The 17,718-nt window shown below is 40.8% G+C and overlaps 2 protein-coding genes and 1 non-coding gene across 3 annotated transcripts in view; 2 read left to right on the top strand and 1 right to left on the bottom strand.

Annotated features, from left to right (window-relative positions):
* Positions 1–10,921, top strand: part of LOC115819516 (dystrophin-related protein 2-like) — an 18,618-nt gene extending 7,697 nt beyond the window's left edge. Inside the window, exons 11-19 of the mRNA XM_030783025.1 lie at positions 606–828; positions 1,249–1,334; positions 1,530–1,687; positions 4,711–4,877; positions 5,438–5,549; positions 5,985–6,118; positions 10,155–10,298; positions 10,400–10,616; positions 10,772–10,921. Coding sequence (XP_030638885.1) covers positions 606–828; positions 1,249–1,334; positions 1,530–1,687; positions 4,711–4,877; positions 5,438–5,549; positions 5,985–6,118; positions 10,155–10,298; positions 10,400–10,616; positions 10,772–10,921 — 1,391 coding nt within the window. The remainder of the gene's footprint in view (positions 1–605; positions 829–1,248; positions 1,335–1,529; positions 1,688–4,710; positions 4,878–5,437; positions 5,550–5,984; positions 6,119–10,154; positions 10,299–10,399; positions 10,617–10,771) is intronic.
* A 1,677-nt stretch (positions 10,922–12,598) lies between these two features.
* Positions 12,599–15,721, top strand: rpl36a (ribosomal protein L36A). The gene is made up of 5 exons (XM_030782095.1): positions 12,599–12,644; positions 13,269–13,374; positions 13,539–13,606; positions 14,022–14,144; positions 15,638–15,721. The coding sequence occupies exons 1-5, from the start codon at positions 12,642–12,644 to the stop codon at positions 15,656–15,658; spliced, it is 321 nt and encodes a 106-aa protein (XP_030637955.1). The 5' UTR covers positions 12,599–12,641; the 3' UTR covers positions 15,659–15,721.
* A 1,855-nt stretch (positions 15,722–17,576) lies between these two features.
* On the bottom strand, positions 17,577–17,648 carry trnad-guc (transfer RNA aspartic acid (anticodon GUC)). The gene has a single exon. It is a non-coding gene; the product is annotated as a tRNA-Asp (tRNA).
* Positions 17,649–17,718: the final 70 nt, after the last annotated feature.

Below are 17,718 nucleotides of genomic sequence, written 5' to 3'. Positions count from 1 at the left end.
TGCAATAATATATTACATACCTGTATATTCTACATGATACAGTAGAATAACAGAACAGATTACAGTGTGTGTTGTGGTGTCAGTCTCTCTATCATACAGTACATTATTATGAAAAGTCTAATCCAATCATTTAACATGCAGTACATTATTGTGAAAAGTCTAACCTGATCAGTTAACATGTCACAGTGAGCTTACAAGGGGATTCATGAGATAGTCACTCATTTAACATACACCCTGAGTGAAAACTCAGAGGCTCTGTGTACATGGAACAAGGGATAAGACACACAAAGAAAGAAAGATAGTTAGAGAGAGAGAGAGAGAGAGAGAGAGTGGCATGCGACCTATTTAGAATGAATGAGTGTGTGTGTGTGTGTGTGTGTGTGTGTGTGTGTGAGAGTGTATGCATATGTGACGGATTGGGTGGGGTTTAGGAAAAGTGAAAGCAAGATGTATCTAACCCAGATATGATCTGTCTGTATGTGAACACAACACAACAACATGATAAACACATCCGGAAAAGACTGACCAACCACCAAAGCACAGTCTTACTGATAAACGTCCTTCCACATTCACTCTCTCTCTCTCTCTCTCTCTCTCTCTCTCAGTGGACTCTCTTCCTCTGAGCTGTGTGCTGGCTGAGCTGCAGGGTATATGTGGGGTCACGGTAGGGTCAGAGGTTGCAGGGTCAACAGAGATTGTGGACGTCCTGGAGATCATCCGTGTGTTGACCTCTCTGTACGAACGTATGCAGGAGGAGAAAGGAATTATCTTTAATGTTCCTCTCTACGTAGACATGTGCCTGAACTGGCTACTCAATGTCTATGACAGGTACGATCACAGCTTCCAGTGTTTTCTGTTATCTGAGCCTCTCCTGTTCTCTCAGACTTTGGCTCTTCTTCAGTCAAATGTCCTCAGAACCCAGGCCACACACATGCAGCATATTTACCTTTATCTCAGAGCTATATTAAACATTAGATCAATGTCTCAGTTAGATCAATGACAAAGAAGAAGGGATGTATGTGTATATATGAATGAGTGTTTCTTCTGTTCTCGCCTGTGTGTTCCATCACTGTTTTTCTGCGTTCACCCATTTGAAACACTGAGCACACTGCTGCAGGGGTAACACCTGGATTTCTCATCTCTGCACACACAGTTTTGTGTGTGTGTGTGTGTGTGTCTGTGTCTGTGTGTCTATGTATGTTTTGAAGCAGTTATGCTTACAGTATGATATCTCATTGTACCCTCTAGTGGTCGCGCTGGGAAGGTGCGTCTCTTGTCTATGAGGACTGGTCTGATATGTTTGTGCAAAGCAGACATAAAAGAGAAGAGCAAATGTGAGTCTCCACATTACAGTAATTAAAGTAACATTAAGAGGAATGAAAAGGAAAACAAACCTGAGTTTATGTGTGTAACTGTATATTTGCATGCTGTGCGTGTGTATGTGTGTGTGTGTGCGCGCATATGTGTGTGTGTGTTGTATGCGTGTGTGTGTGTGTGTGTGTGTGTGTGTGTGTGTCTGTCTGTTGCAGTCCTGTTCCGTCAGGTGTGTGGAGCTGACGGTCGGAGTGATGTGGATCATCTGCGCTCCCTACTCCAGGAGTTGATTCAGATCCCACGCCAGCTGGGGGAAGTGGCGGCGTTCGGGGGGAGTAACGTGGAGCCCAGTGTGACCAGCTGCTTCCGCATGGTCTGATATCAATGAACTGTAACTTATAACTTAACTTATACATGACACCCTGCATTGGCATGTTTCTTTAATCCTGTCGTCATCGCAGCTACGTAACATATTTTAACAGGGCCATTTTGTTACCAGAACACAGTCACAGTGTAATAAGTTTAAATGAGAGTTAAGAGCAGGTAGAGGAGGCCAAAAATGTCAGGAAATTCACATGAATTTTCCAACTTTTAGGTTTGTCATTTTTCCAAATTTTTAATCCAGAAGCTATACAAAACTACTGACACAGGAGGTAACAACAGATGTTCACAGAAATACACAGTTATCCATGTTGCTGTATGCAAAAGGGATTTTGTTACTGAAACCACCCCCGTAGCCAGCTATGAGGTCGCTGAGGTCTGGACCTCTGTAATTTTTTCCCTCTCAGGATGACGTTTTGCATTATATGTGTGTGTGAATGAACATGATTTAATTTTGTGAACGAAAGTGTTCTGACATCGTTATAAATCCCCCTCCTGACGCATCTATTGTGCTAATGTTAGAGCATAGCCTAGACAGAACAGTCAACAAATCTGAGCAAATTCTCTGTAGGCCTTATGGTTGTATCAATCCACCAAATAAGACTTATTTCAACCAGTCAGAATTCATTCCTCAGTGATAAGCGACCTTGTTTCTGTCACATCTGATAGTTGGAGGGATAAGAACAATGAGAGCCCACCAGTAGTGAGTAACATTTTAGCGTCTACTAACTAGTGTCCTCTTTGACCAAATATGGTCACCCTAGGTAACAATTAACTATGGGGCACCATTTGTAAAACGTTGCACCTTCTGTGTTCCTGCTCAGTTTTTTCACATTTAGCACTGCCAAATGTAAAAAAAATGCACCACAATTTTCAACTGTCACTTTTTTAAACATTTAGAGAGAAATCCATGTAAAATGTTGTAATACCTTTTCCAAGAGTAATGATCTGCATTAAACCAAAATTATAAAATAATATATTATATAAATATAAATGTAAATGTTAAACATAAATGTTAAATGTAAACGTAAATGTTAAATATAAATGTAAATGTTAAATGTAAATCTAAGATTTGAAAACTATTCAGTAAATATGCTAATTAACCACGCCCCCTCAGTGTGTTGCATGGAAGGGGGCGGTCTCAGCCACATCGACCAAAGCTGTGAACACCAGAAACACCTTCGAAGTGGTACGACAGGTGCCACGCCAGAAAATGAAAAACGGGTCAGTTTCACGTCATAACAAGATAAACAGTGTATTGTTATAACACGAAAAGTTTTTAACGTGATAAGTTTGTAGCGTGTCGTATGTATTTGTGGTAGCGATATGTCGTAGCGTGACTTGTTAGCCTACAACGAGAAATTCAACTAGCCATAGCCATATTCCTCAGTTTATCCGTTCTCCGCACACCGCTGTCCTCATTCAAACATGAGTTTGACGTTATAGCCTGACAATATAAATTCTCTCATTAAAACGTGAAAAACATCTTGTTATCACAAACTTTTCACGTTATAACGTGATTCTGATCCGTTCTCTTTTTTTGGCGTGTTAGCTGCCGTACCATTTCGAAGGTGTTTCTGGTGCTCACAGCTTTGGCCGATGTGACTGAGACCGCCCCTTTCCATGCAAAACAGTAAGGGGGCGTGGCCAATTAGCATATTTGCTAAGTATTTAGTTTTCAAATCCTACATTTACATTTATATTTACATTTAACATTTACATTTAACATTTATATTTATATAATGTATTTTTTATAATTTTGGTTCAATGCAGATCATTACTCTTGGAAAAGGTATTACATTATTTTGCATGAATTTCTCTCTAAATGTTTAAAAAAGTGGCAGTTGAAAATTGTACTTTTTACATTTGGCAGTGCTAAATGTGAAAAAAACTGTGCAGGAAAACAGAAGGGGCAACATTTTACACACCATAAGTAACGTTAGGCTACATATTTACCATGTTCACATATCTGTTGAACCGGTCTGTTCACTACCTGTGGGACAGCAGCACTTCCAAATTACATTTTGCATAATTATGTATCAGCTAAATGTTGTCGAGCTAGTGAATTACATATACAATGCTTTCATAATTGTTCAGAATATTTTCAACTATTTGTCCCAGATGCCAATTTGCTGTTCATAGGTTACATTGTAATGTACATGCATTAAAATTCACCAGAATCTAGGAAATTACATGTCTGAAACTCAAATTTTCCTCTGGGAAAAAGTAAAAAAAAGTACAAATGTACAGGTATAAAATAAACTCGCACTACTTATGCTTCTGGAACTCAGTTCAGATTTTGCCCTGGCTACGGCCCTGATTGAAATGGTTACATTTGATAAAATGAACCTACAATGAAAGGTAAGACAAGCAGCGTAACCTTAGAGAAAACAGAGGTACACATGTCACAAATTATTTTTAAATAATGAGACAGAAATAAATTAACAACTCATACTCCCAGCTTACATAAGGTGTTTTACTGCTGAGTTACACACTTATCTTACGGCATAAGTGTGTATCTTCCATGTATACAGAGAGCACATTCAGATCAGTTTAAATATATTAGTCAAAATGATCTACAATCTTAGTTTTTTTTATTTTCACCAAAATAAAAAAAAAATCATATTAACATTTTGTAAATGAGAGTAATCCTTTGTTTGCAAAGATAATTTAAAATAGTGTTCACAAACTTGGAAGAGTTAACCTTCCCAATGAAATAAGCTATGTAAAGTACTAACTGAATTACTGGGTGAAATGTTTATAGAAATCTAGTGGATATTTTAATTTAGATAGATAGATTGATAGATAGACTGAAACATGCATATATACATGCATACATATATGTATGTGTGTGTGTGTGTGTGTGTGTGTATATATATATATATATATATATACACACATACATAAAAACAAACACACAGACGGATGGCTTCCTGAGGAAATGGATAGATGGATGGATGGATGGATGATGAGTAAATGAGTGAAGCATTAACATTAAGATCTCTGTGTCTTTAGACACCAGGCAGACAGTCTGTGGGTGAGAGTGATTTTTTGGACTGGATGTCTCTGGAGCCTCAAGCAGTCGTGTGGCTGTCAGTCCTGCAGCGTGTAGCCCAGTCAGAACACACCCTGCACCAGGTCCGATGCTCCATCTGCAAGCAGAGCCCCATCCGCGGGTTCAGGTCAGAACCGGAGCCCAGACCCACATGGTCCTGGATGTTCTCAGAACAGCACAGAGGCAGAGACTGTTAACACTGAGTTTGTTATTATTGTATTTACAGAGTGCAAACACCATGTGAGGGTATTTCACATGAATTGAATATGAGCAGCTTGATTTTTAGAGCCCTGAAGGCAAACCAAACATGGGACAGATTTGTTTTCATAGTGGGGTTAGGCTGCACCATTATGTATTATGAATGACTCACACAGATAGCTGCAAAATGGTGTCTCATATCAGATAAGCTGTGAATTTAAATTCATAGAGTAGCTCTTAAGTAGGATGCTGTTCATTGCCAGTGATATATTTAGCTATGTTAAGTTTTTTTGAGATTGTGACCAGTGATTACTGTCTGAGAGGGCAAATGTTTGTTGAATATAGCTGATTTAGTAACATTATATTAATAAATCACGTGAAATCAAAAATGCAGTTCTGTATGAATATTGTGATATCATAACTGCCATTTGGCAGATGAATGCCCACACTGCACTGTGACTTTGACCATGATGTTCTCTCCCCCTGAAGGTATCGCAGCTTAAAGCACTTTAATATGGACATATGCCAGACTTGTTTCCTATCTGGACGTGCAACAAAGGGCAAAACCCTACACGATCCAATTATAGAGTACTACACACAGGTAAGACCAGGGTACTCATTTATTGAATGATACTGTGGGTCACTGAATCGGGTAAAGCTGGACTACTTCTACACTGTAAATATCCTTATTCTATGTGTCAGCCAGAGGAGGATGGGCTCCCCCTGTTGAGTCTCTGTTCCTCCCAAGGTTTCTTCCTCCTATTCACTTGATCTTTGTAAGGCTGCTTTGAGACCATTTTTAATTGTAAAAAGCATGATACAGATAAACATCCAGAGGGCAACACTCCCAGTGCAGAATGAGAAATGCACAGACAGATGTCATTGCCCTCTGCATGAGACACACTTCTCCAGAGTGGACAAATTATACAGACAATTCATATCATAATATCTGTTATCTTTGTTTTAGCTGTTGTTAAATTCACATCTGATGTTGAGGTTTGGAGTGGTTATCTTCAGGTTTATTTTCCCTCACCAGAGCACGTCCGGAGAGAACATGAGGGACTTTGCGGTGACGCTGAAAAATAAATTTCGCTCCAAACAGTATTTCAGCCGACATCCACAAAGAGGATACTTGCCAGTACAGTCAGCACCGGGACCAGAGAGAGCGGCGTGAGTCTCTTTCTCTCTCGCTCGTGCTCTGCCCCGCCCGGCATAAACAATGCCTTCCAGTCATTTATAGTCAGGCACAAAAATATATATGATACATACTTCTGGCGTTCATTTAAATGGCATTTGTATGTCAAAACAGGCATTTTCTGTGTTAATCACGCATATATGTTTTTTGTGCACGAGAAGAGAATGGATGTGCTTGGGCTCACACGCATACGTATCTCTAGAGTGTTAACAGACAGTGCAACGTACAAAAGTTTGAGACAATACCCTTTTACAGATCATTCGTGCCACGACTCAACTGATACGATGAATAATTGGTTCCTGTCAGTTGTAGACAACCTTATTTTTCCGATGTTTCACACTAATGTGAAATTAAAAGATACTTGAGTGAGCACAGAACGTTGCATCATAGAGAGGCCGTTTTAGGAGCGAGATAATAAATCTGTAGCAGCTCAGGCAGCACTTTTAGTTGTGTGCGTGCAATTACCAAACCAAGTAAATGGGTAGAGAGGTGAGATAGGCTACTTCTGCCTGTGAGCATGTACAGTCAGCGCACGCGTCTCTAAATAATGCCCTCCGGTTTGAATTTATACACACGACACTCTTTCTTGCTCGCTCAGTTTAGAACATGCGTATTCAGTATTATGTGTATCACCCGAGAAAAACTACATGGATGTTGCAAACGTTCAGTTTTAAACATTTTCAGATTCAAATTCAGACTGAACAGCAAACGCATGCTGTCGTGAGTTTAACAAAATCTCCGTTTGCGTCTCTGTCTCCATTGTATCGTCTGCCTTTAATCACTGATGTTTCTCCGAAAGACAAATTATCAGAGCAATTTTATTGAAATGGTTATCTCCCAAATTAGTAAGACCAGCTGCCCACACAACTAAAATGGACACTAAAACAAACGATTCACTGTGACAAACTGACAAGAAGTGATGCGATGTTCTGGTTTGAAGAGAGCACGAAAATAAACTAAAATAAAGTGCACGGAATCTTTTAAAACCTATTTTTAGTCTCGAACTGTTCTGTTGATGCACACTTCAGAGTGTCCACCATTGTGATCCTGATAGAACCTTGATATTTACACGAACATTTACTCGTGAAGCGAACGCTTTTATCCAAAACGGGTTCCAAGTGAAATCGCTCCATATATTTAAAAAGTTTTCAAAATAATTATAAATATCAGCACATATACACATATTATCATAAGCCTAAGTGTATGCAGTACAAAAAATTATTTCCTTTCATTACTTCAGTTTCAATAGAAGTCTCTTTTTTCGCTCTCTTTCTCCATCTTTCTCCATGTCCAGCCCGTCCCCTACCTTGGCTCATTCAGATTCTCACTCCGGGATAGAACACTCTGTGAGGTGAGACAGCAATGGTTTCTGTTAGTCTGCCCCTCACCCTTAACTCTCCCCTAAAACTGAGGTTACACTGACTTAGACTGAGTTAGGTAAACAGAGTCCTTGAATTAATGAGACCATTCTTTCCAAAGTGGTCTGACTTTTCCATGTTTCTGTTACTGCTAATGCAGTGTGTGTGACCAGACAAAAATGACAAGTGGAACCCTGGTTGGAGTGTGTGTGTGTGCGCGCGCGTGAGTGCGTACGTTCGCGTGCGTGAGTGTGCACATGTGTGCGTATGTGTTTATGTGTCCCTTTACTTCCAGACAGTCTCCCACACAAGCTGTTCTCTGATGAAGTCTGTCTGATAGTTTAAATCTGTGTTAAATGTGTCTTAATCATTGTGAGCTTTGACTGGGCATGTGTGTGGTATCAGGTGGTACAGCCCAGATACAAATTCACAGGGGAAAACATTCTTAAACACTTCACTGGACAGAACAGTCAACGAAACAGCACATTTTGCTTATTCTGTTTATAAACAAAAGAAAATATCAGATGTGGTCCCTCGCAGTTCTCATTTCTTGTCTCTATTCTTCTAGTACATTCATTTAATGTCACCCACTTTTTCCTTACCCAGTGAAAATGTTATATGTCTGTTGCCTGCTATGGAAATGTCATAGGTTTGTTTCTCGCAGCCTCTTGAATGATGTGTCTTTACATTTCCCCCAGTGTTGTAAATGTCACCTGGTTCATGTGCTGTGTTAGTGTAAATATCACTTATGTTGAGCGGCTGTTTTCTGTTCCTCCCCCTGCAGGCTGGCAGAGCAGGAGGGCCAGAGATGCTCCTTCTTTAATCACAGTTTGTGAGTGTGACACCATCATCCGTTTACACACACACGCACACACAGATTTTGTTTTACACAGCGTCTGTCGGGAATATGTTAATAGTGTATTTCATACACGATTAATAAGCCATGATCAGACATGTAACGAAAATTGTCTTGAATTGCTTTAGTGGGGTAGGTTTGGTTCAAGTAAACTTTGTTTTCAGGTAAACCATTTTTTATTGTTTTCTATTATGTTGCTGTGAGTATTTTCACAAAGTAGCCAGAGTAGAATCATATAGTGGTTCACAGAGTAGAATCATATGGTGAAAAAACAGAAAAGTGAGTGAGTAAACTATGAGTGGACTGTGAACTCAGTTGAAATAATCCATCTCTGAGCAGATGGTTAAGTCAGTTATCTCACCTGCATGTATAATCTGATCAGATTAAAATGTGCCATGAGTCAGCCAGGTTACTGAAACTGGTAATCGGATGAAGGACTGTATGGGGGTGTTCAGATATTGGGGTGTTGCCCTGGTGTGTCTGTAAGAACACTTCTAGAGTCAGAATGCTGTTTACCAGGTTTGCTTGCAAGATTTGGGCAGCACAGTAATGCACAAGGTTCAACTGTCACAAACAGTAGAGATGCAATGTTGTGGTAGATCCTCAGTGACACACAATCGTGCACCCGAAGGAAGGTAAGTTGAAATTCAAACAGCATGAGCCGCGAGGCTTGATAATCAGGCAAACCAGCTACTAAGACTTGTAACGAGTGGACTCTCAACTAAGTCAACTACTTACAAAATGCGCACACGACACAGTTGTAAGCTCATGCACGCAGGGCGATCTGCTAGAGCCCCTGGTCTTTCTAACACAGGTGAAGATGAAACTGCATCAGCCGAGTAGATGAAGGGCTGAGTTCAGCTGGTAGAACAGGGAGCCCTCACTTCACAACCATGTTAGTTTATATTAATACACACACTATCCCCCACTCCTGAGACACTGAAGGTGGACCACATAATCCCCGTGGATGACTGCGCTTTTCATTGGAGTTTTAACTGTATATATGTATCTACATGTATCAGTCTTAACTGTATATATGTATCTGCATGTATCAGTCTTAACTGTATATGTGTATCTACATGTATCAGTCATAACTGTATATATATATCTACATGTATCAGTCTTAACTGTATATGTACCGAAGTTGAACGGTTTTAACTGTATATATGTACCTACATTTAACAGTTTTAACTGTATATGTATCTAAATGTTTCAGTTTTAACTGTATATGCAGTAAGTGATTTATTATTTTTTAACAGGGGGATGGCCCAATGGTCACTGACACTACTCTATAGAGTATATAGGGGGATGGCAGGTTAACAAGGGGGATGCATTTTGGTCACTTTGCTAACAAGGGGGATGGCATCCCCCCTCATCCCCCTTCAAATCTCCTACTGTGTATATGTATCTAAATGTTTCAGTTTTAACTGTATATGTACCTAAATTGATCAGTGGGGGGGGGGGGGTTATATAAATGTTTCTACCCCCCCCAACTGTTGTTTTTAGCTCTTTTGGGGGAGTCCAAGTCTTAATTAGGGAGGTCAGACCCCCCCCCCCCCCCCCCCCCCCCGCCTGTCCCCCCCGTGATTTGAACCATGGTTATAACTGTATACAGTGTGTACAACTGTATATGTGTCCATATGCAAAGACAGAGACAACTCATGAGCGGTTTAGTCAGACATGAATTAGACTTAAGTCAAGGAGGCACTGATAATCATCCAAAGAAGGGTTATTGTCATTACTCTTATGGTCGCTATGTTTTTTCATGTTGCCATGGTTTCCTGTGTGGCGTTAAAGGGATGAGGAACAGTGTTCGCTGCGTTGTCAGAGTCCCAGACCAGAACCCAAACCCTTGCCCTGTTCCTGTTTTCCGAGTTACGCCGATCACGAATCACAAGAGGAATTCCAGAGAATGCTTGCCATGCTGGAGGAGCAAAACAGGTCTGAGGTCAAAAGAACACCCCCTCCCCTCCCCTGCCCTCCCCTCTCCAATACAGTGCCAGTGTTCCTCAGTGTGTTTTCTAAAGCTGCTGTTCCCACAGGATCCTGCAGGGGGAGCACAAGTGTGTTCAGTGGCAGTACACTGAAACGGTGGGCTCCCAACACCTGGCCAAGGGGTCGCCAGGGTCATGTGGGAGTCAGAGGAAGGCCTTATCCCCAGAGGCCAGGACTCTACAGCAGCACAAGTGTCGCCTGGAGACACATATGCAGATCCTGGAGGATGAGAACAAACAGTTGGAGTCAGAGCTGATTCTACAGGTGAGTCAGTGTTAATGGTGCGTATTAACACTACTGTTTTAAATAAATCAGAGCCTCACAGACTCCACAAACAAGCTGCAGTAGTTGAATCAGAACTACAGATGAGTCTTAGAGCTTTTTTTTCATTTTCATTGTGAATGCCTATTCCTCCTCAGTTCAGAAGCGGTTCAGACATCAGCGTGTCGACGGGAAGCCCCACCCTTGTACACACACCTGTGTCCAGACGGGGTCATGCATGTAAGCAGCTGAGCTGGAGCAAACCTGTGGTTGAACCAATGGGTAACCCACTCTACAAGTCAAACTGACACCTGATACCTACTGTCGTCTGACTGCTATGAACCAGTTCCCTCCACACTGTATTCATCTGTGTGGTTATGTTTCAGAAACTAACTACTGACTGTCCTCTGTGGAGCAGGAGGTGCTAAGGCAGTTAGAGAGGGGGAGAGAGAGAGAGAGAGAGAGAGAGAAGGGGGCAAGTGTATAAGACAATTAGGCAAGAAATAGGCTATTCAAAACTTGTTATATTTAACCCCTCGACAGAATTTTACAGTTTAAGTGAAAATTCAACCGTTTTTATAGATTTTAACATCCCACTGTTGGGAGACTATGTATAGGTCATTTAGAGCAACTGAGAAAAGTCAGAGGTGATTAGAAAGAAAGATATAAACACAAGAAGGGCAGGAGATTTCAAAACTGAGTAGAAAGAATGAATGTCAAACAGAATCATGGCTTTAATACTGACATATTACAAACCTCAGCACAGATATCTCAGCAATACGTACCACAGAACCACAGAAATGCAGTCCTCTCACAGTCAGAGACTGTATTCTTAACTGATAGGTTTAGAGCTGTGAGAGACAATGGCAAATGTGAGCATTCACTATTTACTATAACATACATATCATTTTATGATGTATGAATTTCTCATTCTCTCATTGTCTTCTTCCTTCAGGTCCAACAATATCTCTCTGACCCTAACAGCAGACTGGGCTGGATGAGACTGGTAGACGGGCACACACTCTTCTGTTCTGTTAATCACCAACAAAACCATTCTTCAGATCCACAGCAGAAATGCTCGACCGGTTGCTAGAGCCCAGCTTCCGAGAAGATCTCAAATAGGAGCTATTCATAATTTAGCTCATTCAGATACAAGAATACTCCAAACCAGAGGGACGGGCAAAGATCTAATGTTCAGTTAGGTCACATGCACTGATAATGGAATAACAGTACATAGAATGACATGTTGTCTCAGTAGTGAGGAAAGCTGACACAGATCAAATAGGGATAGCTAACACGTGGAATGCTTGTCTGTCTATGCACTGTGTTGTAAACACATTGACAAACTGCTGATAATCTGAATAATGTTTTCTTTCAGCATGCTGTGAACGTATACATGTATTCTTTCAGCGTTTAAATGTTGCTCATCGTTTTCTGTGTCTTTATTTTGTCTGATCACTGTAGATTGGTATTTGATAATAAGGACACTATGAAGGAACAGCTCAGTCTCAGTCTTGTATGTTAAAGAACACTTCTAAGTAATAAATAAGATACAGTTTTTTGTTTGTTTATTTGTTTGTTGATTGTTTGGGGCAGTGGGGGATTCCTTCTTTTTCCTGTCTTTTTTGTGAAACGGGTAGACTTTCTAGGCCACTTTTATGTTTAATCTACCTCGAATTGTACCATAATTGACACCCTACGTGATATATTGTACTGGATGATGTGGATCTCGAAATAAATCATTGACATGCAGATTCCTTAGTTTCATGATTTGGTGTGTTTATGTCAGACTGCACTACAACTGGAAAAAAATAGTAGCCTTTTTAAGATGCCCACTGATTTGTCTTTTGTGTCAAGAACTTTTCGGTTGCGTTGACCAATTTCTTGTAAGTATTATGGTCTGCCACAAGGTGGCAATATTTCACACGACTAACATTAGTGCTTCCGCCTTGTCTCTCGATTGACCCGGCATTAATTCACGACAGAGAAACGAAACTTCCTCTTTGCTCCTGCGCTGGGAGTGCAATCATGGTATGTTTGACGTCTGATACTTTTCTACCTAAAATCTTCATCAATCTTAGAAATAGGAAATTACAATATACGATGTAGTTTGACTATTGTAATATACAACTACTACTGAGTGTTACTTGAGCATTATTTTGCCGTTTTCACCATTTTATGACCCAAAATAAGCGATTTTTTCACCAGTGCTGTGAACCCATAGGATTCTTTGAGTACTTAACATGAGGATTCATATTCCTAATTCCTAATTCTAAAGTAAAGGAGCTTGGATGACCGTTTCTCACGTTTATTTATTTCGCCCCGTCAGTATCGCTGCTGTAGTTAATTTCTGCCTTTATAGCGTAAGTTTAAGGGGTTTATTTAGCAAGGTAAAACGCAAGATTTAGCTTACCTGCTAGCTGTAGACCGCTAAGAGGCACTTCTTTCAGTAATTGGCCTAGTCCCTCGTTTACTGGCTGTACGGAGTTTTAGTGTCTGTGTTGTTTTAAACTGTAGAGTTGAGATTTCTTGCAGAGACATTTGAGAGGGAACAACACTTGATGGCCTGTAGCTGGTTGGCCAACATAAAGTGCAAATCTTTGGAAATGCTGTGGTACTTAGGCTAGGTTAAACTAATAGTTTCTCGTTTTTCAGGTGAACGTACCGAAGACCCGCAGGACCTACTGCAAAAAATGCAAGAAACACCAGCCTCACAAAGTTACCCAGTATAAGAAGGGCAAGGATTCCCTCTATGCACAGGGTAAGTCTTACAGCCCGAGACTTGGCGCTTGCTAACGGGTGCTCTGTAATGTGTGTATGTGTTTGTGTGTGTGGCTTCATTGGGCTGTATGATGATCGTCGCTCTAACTAGACGTAAATACACTGAGTTCGAGCTCCTTTTTGTAAAAATGCCATTTCACTTAGGTAAGAGGAGATACGACCGAAAGCAGAGCGGTTACGGTGGCCAAACGAAGCCAATCTTCCGAAAGAAAGTAAGTTAGATGTTTCCTTTCTAACCAGGTCAACTTGCATGTCTAAGACCAACTAAACAATCCTTTTGTTAACTTAATGGCTTAATTGTAATGCAACAGTGTTACGTTTGCAAGTAGATTTGACTATCAGTTATACTACTGACATGAATCAATACACAGCTGAAACGTTGCTCCGTATATGTCATAATAATATGTGAATTGTCTGTGATATCAGACACTAACGTACAGGAAAGATTAGTCTATAGATCTGTTTTATTGTTAATGGTGGGTGTGACATACACTTAACTATTTGATTTCTATTCTCACCCTTCTTAGCCACATAGCACATCATGAATCTGATTTCATGAATACTTGTATTACAGAGCAGTGTTTCTCCTCTGCCACAGTAGAGAATGAGTCCTTTCTCTCCTCACAGGCTAAAACCACAAAGAAGATTGTCCTGAGGTTGGAGTGTGTGGAGCCCAACTGTCGCTCTAAAAGGATGTTGGCCATTAAGAGGTGCAAACACTTTGAGCTGGGAGGAGACAAGAAGAGAAAGGTAGGTCCTGTCCCAGGGTGCCCCAGCCTGAGCTGGACGGGTTCCTGTGAATAGACAGCCAGATCCTATTGGTCTGGTCTGGAAGAGAGTGGTTCTCAGTGGATTTGAGTCTAATTCAGGTCTTCTGTGGTAACGGCTCATAGATGTGCGTTCATTGCCAGTCTGAAGAGGTGGTACAGATGGGAAATCACTGATTTGAATGCAGTAATGTATTACGCGCGTATTCTGTCTCCAGTATTTGTTGCATCTTTATTGACCTTAAGCCCAGCCAAGCAGATGAGGAGAGTGCAGCACACCCTCACTTAAGGCTGTGATTGGCCAGATAACTTACCTTCATATCATCGGTCAGTCAGATCCTGACACGCAGTTGTGCGTGGAATAAGAGATTTTTTGGTGGGAGAAAAAAAGGTTGGATATTTTTCTCCTCCAAAAAACATGAAACTGGTCTTTTTGCACGATATTTCGAAGCCGCTTTTTCCTCGTCCTCGAAGGTCAGTCCGAAATGTCTCGCGTCCAAATGTTTTTCAGTTCCGAATCGTATTAAACCGTTTTTTCCAGCTGATACATAGAGAGCTCTGGCCCCTCTAGGTAGAGCCGCAGACGCAAGGGAGGATAATTGTAACAGAGGGAGAGCATTTGATTAATTAAAAACCATGTTTGTGGTTTGGAGCTTAAATTAAAGAAGAAAATACCACAGCTTCCCAACAGCCATGGCAGGGTGTGCGTTCTCCAGTTTGACCTCGTATCCTGTATTATTAAGCTGTTTTTTTCAGAGCACTGTCTACGGAACACTTAGCCCCTTAAACTAATGCAACTTTTGGTCATAGTTCAGCTCAGTCAGCTAGACAAAACAGGAGACAGAACTAACGCAGCAAAACGGGTCAGCGACGGCCGTTAACGCTGGGTGCCGAAGTTGTTTTTTGTTTTGAGCCTGAATACACAATCTGAGCATCCAGAACATGTTTGTCTGTGACTAGATGGAGGGTTTAGTAAAACGTGAAGGCGTTTGCGGTTCCCTGCCGAGGCAGGCTGTCGGGGAATCTGCTGAGACTGCTTCCTCGTCCAGACCTCATGCTGTGTGTCACTTGAATGCAGCCGCTGAGGGGAATTAGGGCAGTGATTTAAGAAGAGCGCTTTAACATGGTGGAGTCAAGTCATCAGATGCAGGCGGAATATTCAAATTTTAAAGAGGAGTAGAGCAAGCCTATCACATTCAGATGTGAAATGAATCAAACCACCCTGTGTCCCGCGCAAAAATCTTTTTTTTGCATCTGTGCTGCTGATGGTAGTTGACAGTATAAGTGAAAGTTTATTTGCCATGTATATCTAAGATCATCAGCTTCCAAAAGTAAATCTACCTGAGCCACTGAAATTCCTTTTGACTCATGTCGGACATACAGATGGGACGATTAATTACAGAAGTAAAATATCAGGGTTGTGTAATTTTAGTGTGTCAAATTGGTTGTGATGACGTGTGTGTTCTCTGTTCACAGGGCCAGGTCATCCAGTTCTAAAGGGTAACCATGGAGATGCTTTCTCTACTTCAACATTGCTGTCAATAAATGTTGTATACTCAGCCTCATGTGTCATGTTTTTTTTTGTTTGTTTTTAAAAAAAAAAAAACAATCTCTCTAATATATGGATAGAATGGAGTTACTGTAATTTGTTAGGCTTGGTTCCCAATTAAAGTAATTGAGAGAAATGCACACTTTGCTAGCCTTGACTTTTGTTGTATATTGTCATTTCATTTGACAGACGAGCTTGAAGCAGAATTCAGAAATTTGGAATCAGTTGGTATCAGTTTTCCATCACTTTTGTAGCTGCTTTAAAAGAGAGAAATTTAAATTTCTCATGGAGATTGTTTTAGCATGAATTGCTGATCATGCTGTGCTGTTAGCAGGGTCAAACCCATATTTCATAACTGTTGGGGGAGATTGGCAGGTTAGATTCTCTCACTTTAGCCAGCTAAATTGTGTGTGAAAGGCTGTAACGTATGCAGTGATGTGACAGGACAGCGTGCTAAATCTTTGAAAAGATGCACTGGGTTATTCTATTAGTGCCGTTATAGTAGCTTTCTCCTATTCACTCAAAAGCAGGTCTGGAATCCCATTGTCTGACATATCAAACTAACACTCTTCTCTGAGTAACTGACCAGTGTCCAAACCTGTTTATCAGAGAAAACTGACTAAAAATGAGCCTAGTCAATATGTGGGAAACAGCAGGTTTCCAGATTTCCTTTTTTACTGCTCTTGTCCTAATTAGCTAATGAGGAAAGATTCACCTTCAACACACATTTCAATGGCAGTATGTATCATATTTGTGTCAAAAAATATCTAAGTGAACCTCACAGCCTCATGAATGGGGAAAAAATTATCAAAATTATAAACTTGTAACAAAATGGTTGAGGGACTACTACCTTTAAAAGGAATTCCAGTGAGTCGAGTCATGTCACACCACAGCACAGTGCTGTCATGCAACATGACATGTATAGCTTTGTGGCCAATTTGAGGTGATGTTGCTACTAGACCTTAATCTTAAACTTTTCTCCAGCACCTTATACATTTTTGATGCAGGTACATTGCACTACAGGACAGGGATGTGGTGTGTTTTCATCTGAAACTATGAAAGTTTCAAAGTTTTTAAACACTAACTCTTTGACCTTCACGTCCACATTTCAAATGTCTGACAGACTTCTTGATGGGAAAAAAATCAGGACTGTCCATGAAACTGCTCGTTGAAAAAATGGATATTTTGCATCACATTTCTGGATTTGATTTTGATTACAAAATATAATGAGCTGTGATCGATTTCCTGATAATTTCACCGATATCAACGAGCATCATTCAAAAAAGACCCATGTAGAATAATGTTAATGGCTTTTTATTGCATTTTCTGAAGCTCTTGTTTCCTTCACGAATTTCACATTTCCTTTATCGTGCCTATTACAGCTGCACCAAACACAAAATTAAGGAAAAGGTATATTTAGTAAAATAACCATAAAAACAAATTAGTCCTGTTCCTCCTTATTTTCTGCTGAACTACTGAAGAACCGAAAAGTAAACTTACTACGTATTTTTGTTTGAAAGCTGTAAAATGAGGCGTGGTATCAATTACCCGCTAACAGGAACACATTTATTTTGAAAATCGCTATATATTATCGTACAGCTCAAATCGTCGGGACTGCCATGACGCCGCTGCCGGGTACCAGCTCCAGCTCTGAGCCCAGCGTCCTGGTCTGGGGAAAAGGTCGGAGCATCTGATGCCTTGGCTTAGACCCTTAACATGCATGTTTTAGCAGTTGGAAGAGATCCACGCGAACATGGAACGAAAGCGCAATATGCCGAGAGCAGTAGGAACCGAGAGTCGATCCGGTACGTGTTTCCTGCAAGGCGACAGGACTAATCTGTAGGTCACCATCAAAAATATCGTCACCTCCCCGTCGGGGAATCGAACCCCGGTCTCCCGCGTGACAGGCGGGGATACTCACCACTATACTAACGAGGAGCTACGGAAATCTAGAGAACGAGATTATTTTTTACCCTGATTATGGGAAGCAGCACGGTATAAATTCGGA

The sequence above is a fragment of the Chanos chanos genome, chromosome 8 (genome assembly GCF_902362185.1).
Source record: "Chanos chanos chromosome 8, fChaCha1.1, whole genome shotgun sequence".
Taxonomy (NCBI): Eukaryota; Metazoa; Chordata; class Actinopteri; order Gonorynchiformes; family Chanidae; genus Chanos; species Chanos chanos.
The sequence above is the reverse complement of the archived record's forward strand: the minus strand, read 5'-3'. Positions and strand labels throughout refer to the sequence as shown.

Excerpts from the sequence above, each read along its gene's own strand:
- rpl36a (XM_030782095.1), top strand. Across the intron at positions 13,375-13,538 it reads GGATTCCCTCTATGCACAGG|GTAAGAGGAGATACGACCGA; the intron begins GTAAGTCTTACA and ends CATTTCACTTAG. Across the intron at positions 14,145-15,637 it reads GAGGAGACAAGAAGAGAAAG|GGCCAGGTCATCCAGTTCTA; the intron begins GTAGGTCCTGTC and ends CTCTGTTCACAG.